Source organism: Anneissia japonica, unplaced genomic scaffold (assembly GCF_011630105.1).
Source record: "Anneissia japonica isolate Jap-2015-1 unplaced genomic scaffold, ASM1163010v1 scaffold288307_len268549_cov174, whole genome shotgun sequence".
In the NCBI taxonomy this organism is placed as follows: domain Eukaryota; kingdom Metazoa; phylum Echinodermata; class Crinoidea; order Comatulida; family Comatulidae; genus Anneissia; species Anneissia japonica.
The window spans coordinates 60860-70585 of record NW_022723954.1 but is presented as its reverse complement, the minus strand read 5'-3'; the positions used below and the strand labels follow the sequence as shown (position 1 = coordinate 70585).

Sequence of the window (9726 nt, the reverse complement as noted above, 5' to 3'; positions counted from 1 at the left end):
ATATATATATATATATATATATAGAGGCTCAGGATTTCTTGCAAATATGTTTACTAGTACAACAAAAGCATATTTTTAAAAATATAAATTTAATTCCATTCTTATGACTTTTTATGTGTGTACCTAACCATTGATTTACTTGTGAACATCGGAAAAATTTGGGGCGGGATTAGCAAAGAAAAAAAATCCTCCCTCCTTCATCAGTTCTTATTCTTTGATAGGGTTATAAACTAATATTGTTTCTTATGGGGCCTTACGCTTAAATAACGTAGGCCTATTTGTATTTACCAGTATTAATAATGACTGTATGTATATATTATATTTATATATTTTTCCCAGTGGGCTGGTTTCCTCTGCTGTTTTCCTTTGCGATTATGCCATTTCTTAATAAAGTTAGAAAAGGAAAGTAATCAAGTACAGTATTAGTTGTGTTGTGCTTCATCATTTTGTGTATACCAATTTGGGGTTGAAGACTCGTACTCTGAGTGCTGGGGGGACGAATCTATTCAAATCAATCCCGGTGCAATCCCCGAACCATAACAGTACTTACAAAATATATATCTACCACCCTCAACGTCCAGGATGGTTCTACGCCATAGAGAACGCAACACAATGATGATTAAGAAATTTATCAAAATTACTGAGCCAATGAAGGGGGGGGGGGGCACAGGTTCGACAGGGACCCAACACAAAAAATGGGCCTGGTATGGTACATGTGGAGTTTATGGCTTTGATTGACCCGAAATTATACCACTTTTAAACCACAATAATTATGGATTATTAATCAGAAATAAGGTTTTGGATAGGCAAATAACAAATGAAACGAAAAAACACCAAAATTTACGAAATAAATTTAATTTTAATGTAAATAAAAATGTGCAAAATAATGTGAATGTAAAATTCGAAATAGATAATCAGAGATTTCACTGAGATTTTCCTACATAAAATGGTAGAATAGACCTACGAATTTATTATTTCTACGAAATTGTATTAGTTACCGGTATTTCTATAAATCCATTGATTAATATTTAATCAATGGATTTGAGCAGAACATGTGTGTAGAATCATATTGCAGTCGCGCCTTGCCAGAATATTCCATACCTCAGTCTAGACGATAGGCCCTAAACAAATAATTGGAAAAATAAATCAAACAAATGATGACTATTGGAATCTCCTATTTTTACAACACTTTTTCTTTTTCTCGGAGTTTCGTGGGAAAAGAAAAGACCCAATAACCGCATAGTGATCCGACAAGTTCACGACGTCAAGCGTCTGTTCGCAATCAGGCGATAGACTTGACACGTACTCGCCTGTTGACGCAGCGATACAGACGCTAAACGTTGGACATCTTGGTTTGAAGGCAATCACGCTTGCTCTGACGCCTTCAGTCAAATGCGATGAACTCAACACTACATAATCCAACCATTGCTCTGTCGGTTGTTCTTTATCCAGTATCAATTCATTCGTTAGTGGGTCCCATGTCGTTCGCAAAGGTCCAGCTATATTAGGAAGGATAGCTCCCATGTTGTCGAGGACGCGCTCAGCGTGATCTGGGAAGTTATTCATATCTGCGTTAAAATCTCCCGCCATAATTACTGGTTCAGAAGTACTTATTTCAAGTCCTGCAATGAATTTGGACATTTGTGTTGCCTGGGCTTCACGTACTACTTCTCTTGTTGCGCCTACCTCGGCCTGCATGTGAGTGCCAAACACGTGATATGGCAAGGTTTCTTTGTCGTCTGACTTCATTATATGCGCGTACATGACTCCTTTTGCTGCGAACGCGTCGGCAGTAGTCGGGTCAGATATATTGAATATGTACTGCTCATAATACACAATCGGCCAACGTGAGGCGATGGCAACGCCACCATTTTCCAAGAGAAGAGGATTAGCTTCTTCTGCGGCTCCAACATTAGGAGTTATATATCGAAAACCATAATATGTTAAAAGATCTCTCAGATCCATTTCATTTGGGAAACATCCTCCCATGTACACCTCTTGGAAGACGATGACGTCAACATATCGGTGACCCCGTATAATGTTAAGAGGTATGCGGCAAGTCCGCTCTCTCTGTCCGGAATACGAGAAAACAGGCGGTAAACCCAGGAATGCTGGGTTATAAATATAATCCAGCTCGTAGATATTATAAGACACAACTTGGAAGCTGTTCACGCCAGTAGGCTGACCCAACGGCCGTGCTATTGGTGCGGCGCACAGTACTACATCAGTAGAGTTAGTACCACCACTGGAGTTTGTACAAATGAAATCCAGGCCAAACGGCCAACAAGTTAATCTACTAGGTGGATGACGTGCAGATGAGGCATCTATTAATTAAAACAAAAATTAAAATAGTCAATATGACGTTTAACATTAATCATTAATATTCAGTCGCTTCAATCTTTTATTTCAGACAAATACAACATAAAAAAAAAGGTTTGCAAACAATGGATCAACTAAACAAACAAAGGTCACTACTTACCATCTACAACATTATATATTATTTATTATCATTTGATAATTATTATTAAACATACAGTACCGTATAGCTTAGTAAGTGCTCCTTATGAAAACACAACATCATTATTACATTATTAAATTATTATTAGTATCATCATCTTTATCATTATTAATATTATTATTATTACCTATCCAAACATAGGGACGCTTCTCTAGTTGTAGCAAATTTTCTTCACCACCAGCACAACTCCAGTATTCTATAAATATAAATAAATTTAATCATGTATTTCTGGCTTTTTAATTGATAAACCATCATCATTTTATTTACAAATGCAGATATTACCTAATGGACACAGCCACGGCAATAGCCAAACAAGACCTCAGCACCAGATATACACATTTTCATGCACCAGGCATACAACCTCAGGACCAGATGCACACATTCTCAGCACCAGATGCACACAACCTTAGGACCAGAGGTATACAACCTCAGGACTAGAGGCACACAACCTCAGGACCATGCAGATGCACACATTCTCAGCACCAGATGCACACAACCTCAGGACCAGAGGCATATAACCTCAGGACCAGAGGTATACAACCTCAGGACTGGAGGCACACAACCTCAGCACCAGATGCACACAACCTCAGGACCAGAGGCGCACAACCTCAGCACCAGATGCACACATTCTCAGCACCAGATGTACACAACCTCAGCACCAGCTGATCAACCTTAGCACTGCACCAGATGCACACTCAGCACCCGATGCACACATCATCAGCATTCCTCACAGCCTCAGCACCATTATACACAGCCTCAACATCAGGCGCCAGTGGCGGATCTAGAGGGGGTGAATAGGGTGGCTAGCCACCCATTGAAGTGAAAAAAATAATGGTCACTCCTCTTGTGTGTTTATGTGTGTGTGTGTGTGTGGGGGGGGGGGTGCTTCACGTGTACTCTGGTAAAACATACTTTCTATTAGAATTTTACTTTTTCAGATGCCATCTAAGATCGTCTAGCAGTCTACTAACTTCAAACAAATCTCAAATAGGAGGGGACGCCCCTCCCTAAACCACCCCCGGTCCTTCTCACCTACCAACCCACCCCCAATTTCTACATCCTAGATCCGCCGCTAGGTGCACACAATCTCAGCACCAGATACACACAACCTCAATACGAAGCACCAGATGCACACACGCTATAGAACTAGATGCGCACAACTTTATCTCTACCAACTTGGCGTATCCAGGAATTTGAAATAGAGGGGGACAAGAGAGAGAGAGATTTACCAATGGTAGGTTTAGACCACTAAACTCCACAACTTCATTTGTGTGGATGCCTGGAGTGTGCTTGATAATATGGGATGATATTTGTATGCTTTTGGCAAATGAATAAGGTTATACAGTCGTTCCTTTTCCTGATAGGCCCTACCATATAAGTCAATGCATTAAATAAGATTGTCGACTAGCATAAAAAACATCTTTTTTATCTGCTAAACCTCTGTGAACGTAATCTGGGTGTAAATCAAATGTGCAACTAACAAATAATTCACATCACTTTTCTGTTAACTTCATTATTATCACCATTATTGTGCTTTGAGACTGCAGAGATTGGATAAAATTCGACAGCCTCGCTGCCCTAAAACCAAATAATGGGCAACTATTTTACAGGATTATAAACGATAACTGGTAAATATTAATAGGACTGTAAATAAGCGCTGCTCTCAAATAAGCACCGCACCAAACCTATTTTCCCCCTAAACGCCGCTCTCAAATAAGCGCCGCGGCGCTTATTCATCGAGAGTCCATATCACCCTATGTGTATTGAAAAACATGACTCAAACACTTTGAGAAACATGATTTTAAATACAATGTATACATTGATCAATAAATAACACAACGAAGACAAAAGCATATCTTTATAAACATTTATTACGATGATGTGGGGTCTATGATAGCCCTACCGAACTATGGGAATAGGTTACATGGGAAAAAGGGCCGAAAGGTGGGGGGAGGGGGGTGGAGGACCGACCTGCCCCACCCCTTATATCCGCAACTGGAACGGGAATGGAAAGCGCCACGCCAATATTTACTTAATAAGTTTGACGTCGCAGTGCACGGACGAAGCTTCCAAAAAGTTTATAAGCGCCGTTGCCCTTATTCGAAGATTTACGGTAATCTCTTAAATCTCCGCATTTCCAAGGATTACCGTACTTTTATTACCACACCATAAACTTTAACAAACTTGAATAACAAGATTCAATATCAAAACACCACAACCCATAGTACATTAGGCCTACTCGAATTATGATAAAATAATTTTGCACAAATTTATCTCCTTCACGGCTATCTCCTGTCGCAAATGTAAAATAACTCTCAGTAATTCCTATACACTCTAAAAAATAGGTGGTGAATATTTCCTGGTGAAATATTTTTAACACTTTCCTGGTCTATTTTACCAATGCTCCTGGTTATTAACGCTAACCAAACTAATGTTAAAATCCTACTCAACACAGAATCTGGTGAAGATATACTCATCTCATTTCTGATTGGTTTATGAATATGTGACGTCTTAAGTGACATCGTTTGTTAGCCATTTTATTGTTCGCGCTCAAAGTTTTCATCACGACGACGCGGTAAACTTGATGTCCGATTGATTGTTGTTCAAAGTGGTTATTCTTGTTTTAAAATGACGAGCTATGTATCGGAAAAACTTGAGGAGTGGAAGAAGAAGAGCATAGACGTGCTCGAAATATTCGAAATAAAAAATTATCTTATGTCTATTATGTCAACGTATATGACTCTACTTTGTGCATTCGTACTCATTTTATATATATATATATATATATATATATATATACAAATATATATACATATACATAATTATATATATATATATATCTTAAGGTTCTAGAAACTGTATGAATATAAAATATGAATTTATAGATAGAACTTGTCAACTTATCTGAAACCACTAATATTAATATTTTCTTAATTTCAAATAAACGTTATGAAACCAGATTATTTTTCAAGAACTTTTTAGTTTACTGACAATTAAACCTGCCTATGACAGAGGTTAATTCAGCGTAAAAATTTAATGGTAAACCAGTGATCCGTCTCAAGCAGAGTACGGTGAATAAAGTATAATCTAATTCAAGGATGTAGGTAGATGCTTATTAATTGAAAAAAATAGGAATGACAATAAACAAATGAGAACATAACAATAATACACAATTAAAGAAATATTATCTGATAAAAGTCGAAACTAAACTTAACTAGTTGAAACATATATTATATCTAGGCCTATCTGAGACAATTATTAGGCTATCTGTAACTATAGTTGTCTCAGTAGGGCCTATCTATTCACGATACAGTCCTAAACATTAAATCAATGCCACGACAATGTTCTTCCTGAACCAAATTAATTTGGTTAAAACAAATAATTACCATTCAATTAACTTTACAAACCTGAATATGACTTTGATGCCACTAAGTGAAAAAGGTGGATAAGGATTGCCGCCCGGAGAATCATACCGACTTTGTCAAACACTACGGTGTTGCTGAAGCTGAAAGACCTGTTATCAGGCACGATCCGTGTTTGTATGCAACGCCAACCTTAAATGCAAATCTGACCGAGGTTTGGTTTTTTTTATACGTCACAGAGTTTCGTAGTTCATTGCATTTTACTGTAGGCCCTACATAGCTGGTACCAGCATATCTGGACTGCTTTTAATAATCGCGTTATTGAGAAGGCTATTCTTCTAACATTAAAGTGATTAAGTATAGTACAACTGCAGGCATATTCATTTGGCTATGTACAGACCTTACAATTATCTGGTCGAGCCTTCACTGGATTTATTTTATTTTTAATTATTTTACAATCAATAATCGAATAATCATAGGATAAATTTAAACCATGAAAACAACCGGTAATAATTGTCTATGCCATGATCACTAATAGATTATCATTATTAATCATCATGGCCAACATTATCATCATCTTCATCACTATCACCACAACCTTCTCCTCCACCTCATCACTACTATTATCATCACCACCCCGATCGTCATCAGATTCATCATTGGTGTCATCATGGAGGTATAAAATTAGACCTCCATGGTATCATATCATTATTTTTTTTAATTCAAAAACGTCCTTCGCCGAACACCTTCTTGGTCTTGAAGCACCCAAGAAAGCCCGGGGACCTCGATGCTTTACTAAACAAGGTTTGTGGATTTGAGAGCGGATCATTTAAGACCTTTGATATGATGCTCTACAACTAAATTCTCAGTTTTTAAGAATAGGAAGTGGAGACCTCTTCAACCAACGTTTATCTATATGCAGATTAGGCTTTGAGAGGAAAGGCCACTCCTTCTGAATTACCGGGGACCTTCGATCCATGGAGGTTTGGGAAGCGGAGGGCTGATCATTTCGGCCCATAATGCTCTACTACAGCGATGTATCTCAGTATAAGTGTGATAATCATTATCGTATCATATCATATATCATATCATATTTATTATCTATTTAACATATTTTTTTTTTATGTTTTACATAACATTTTCATAAACATTATGTTCTAACAAATGGTGCATTTGGCAAGTTTAATGGCCCATGAAATATGAACCTAACAATTATAAATACCAAAAAGAAATATTTTAGGATTTTTTACATATGCTATGTTTAAATACATAATAATTAAATTTGATTATACATTGAAAAATATAATTATTTTACCTAAAGTACGATTATATTTTGAATTTTTATATGAAGATTAATACAGTAAATATTTTAATTAATAAAAGGACAAAAATACACATTGCCTCATAACAAACATATTTTCTAACATATTAATTGGATTTTCTTTAAGATTTTCATCAAAAACATAATCAATATTTAAATCTCCAAATAAAATCATATCTGAATCTTTAACACGTGAATGAATCATTAAATTAAAATACTTTTATCTGCATCAGGTGGTCTATACATACAGCTAATTAATACGTTAGCATATTTTCGTCTAAAAATTTTAATCCATATATTACTTCAAGACTGTCAATCGGTAAGTCCGGTCTTTCTTTAAATGAGTGACAATCTTTTACATAAATACACACACCAGCTGCATTTTTTATAGACCCGATCATTTCTAATTATCTGATAACCATCAATATGTATACATTCACTTGAGGAACATATAGTAAGCTAAGTCTCGGAGATGCATAAACCATCAAAATCACAATTCAATACAATTACTGTAATCGAATTTCATTTTATTTTTAAACTACGACAATTTAGGTGGGCAATTTTCAGCCCGCTTTGTTTCTTTGACTTCCTAGTTCTATCGTTGCAGTTTCGCGAAATGTGACCCCATCTTCTACAGTCGTAACATTGTACTCCGGCTCGGAATTGTTGACTTCTAGTTTACGCCAGGCGATTTTTTTTCATCAACATGATTCAGTTGTTCTAAATTAGCGATTAGTTTTCTCTTACCTGGAGTGGATAAGCGTAGTCCATCAGACGATATAAGGCTTTCGTCAATACTATTGTCATGGTATTTCAAGTTCGATCGTCACTTACAAATTTTACGCCATTTTCTTCCTCAAGATTTTGTAGAATTTAAGGAGTCCAATTTCATCTGATCATTTTTACGATCAATCCGAGGTGGTATACTAGCTACCTTTACAGCTGTCTCTTATATTATATGATTGAAAAAAAATTGAAAAATTTTTTTGACCTCTGAAATCAAGATTGAAAAATAAAAGCCTATCTCAGTAGCTGTCTCTTATACACATCTAGATGTGTATAAGAGACAGTGTATATATATAGGCCTATATATATATATCATTTATATCATATCGGATCACATCATATCATATCATGACATATTATAGCCATAGGCCAATAAATCATTTTTTTTAATAATATTTACAATTAGTGACGCTACATAATGACCACATCGTATTCACAGATTTGCACATTGTGTTTGTTGCATTAAAAAGTGCAGATCAGACCATTTTCGTGATAGTGTAGCTTTAGGGTTCGCATTACTCTCACATAACTCAAAAACAATAGACCTTTCCTGAGTGTTAATCAAACTAACTTATGACCAATCAAAACAGCGCCAGGAATACGCGCGCGTCTCACATACAAGCGTTGTCCCACAAACGCACGTGTTACTGTACTGGAGGAAACAATCATCCATAATGAAAAATTTTCTCCTATTTACGACAAAAGCTCATTCAGGTAAATTTGACCTACATTTTATGCATGAACGCACTAACCGCAGTAAACTCGAAATTCGTAGCTGCTATTGGCCTTAAGCGCGTGACGTCATTCAAAGGAGGATAAAAAAATACAATTTTAAAGACAAAATGATCAATGGTTATTTAAGCAACCAGCATGGGATTTACATGGCAAGAAAGCTTAATTTATGAGCTACAATTGACCGTCTACCGGTCGTTGCAGAGTTATGGTAAAAAGAAGCAGGAAGTATATACCAAAAAAAAACAAAAAAAACACTCTATTAATTTTAACCTTTTTCCTATGCAAAAGCATAAGAGGTAGTCAAATTTGAAAGAAAAATCATCACTCAATTTTGCATTAATTGTAAGAATATATAGATGATTATAAAGCTTAAAACAACTAGTTTTATAATCCGATCGCCCCAGATTGCCCAAATGAAACTATTCAAATTATATAATCGATTTTGTGAAAAAGGGGTCCCGTTTTGACTTATTTACTGTGTTGAGGTGCAGTGAGTAGATGTCTCCAAGTTTTCAATATGAATCTTTGAAACCATAATGAACACACTGTGTACAGTAGTGTAGTATGAGATGGTATGAACAACAAGTTTTATTTAATTTTTATTTAATTATTATAAATAATATTATTTATATCTAAAATAACTTAGGTTGGTTTTAAATTGATCCGAGCATCGAATATGTAATTTCAAATTTCGCGAAAGTAAATAAGAAAAAAATTAACTTAATATTTAATTACAAGTACTTTCTAAGCTCATACTTGCCAAAATGGATGTAGAATGCCCTACAACGACGGGGTCGGGGGTGTCGCAATGGTACAGGGGTGATGTTCCCGGAAGCTTTAATGATAATTTAGTTTCAAAGACATATTTAATCGATTTAAGCGTCTCCTAATATGTAAATACATATAATTTTCTTTTCTCCCCGACGACGAATTGTGTTTTCTCCCGTCGGCAGCAGGGGTGGCGCCAGGATTTGCCCGACGGGGGGGGGGGGGGGGGAAAAAAG

General features: G+C 36.2%; 1 protein-coding gene across 1 annotated transcript; it reads right to left on the bottom strand.

The window, feature by feature from the left end:
- Nucleotides 1-839: 839 nt before the first annotated feature.
- LOC117112445 (sphingomyelinase C-like) lies at nt 840-6098 on the bottom strand. Its single transcript, XM_033255529.1, has 3 exons — nt 5926-6098; nt 2646-2714; nt 840-2324 (listed from the first exon to the last, which is right to left on the bottom strand). The coding sequence occupies exons 1-3, from the start codon at nt 5987-5989 to the stop codon at nt 1162-1164; spliced, it is 1296 nt and encodes a 431-aa protein (XP_033111420.1). The 5' UTR covers nt 5990-6098; the 3' UTR covers nt 840-1161.
- Between the last annotated feature and the right edge of the window lie 3628 nt (nt 6099-9726).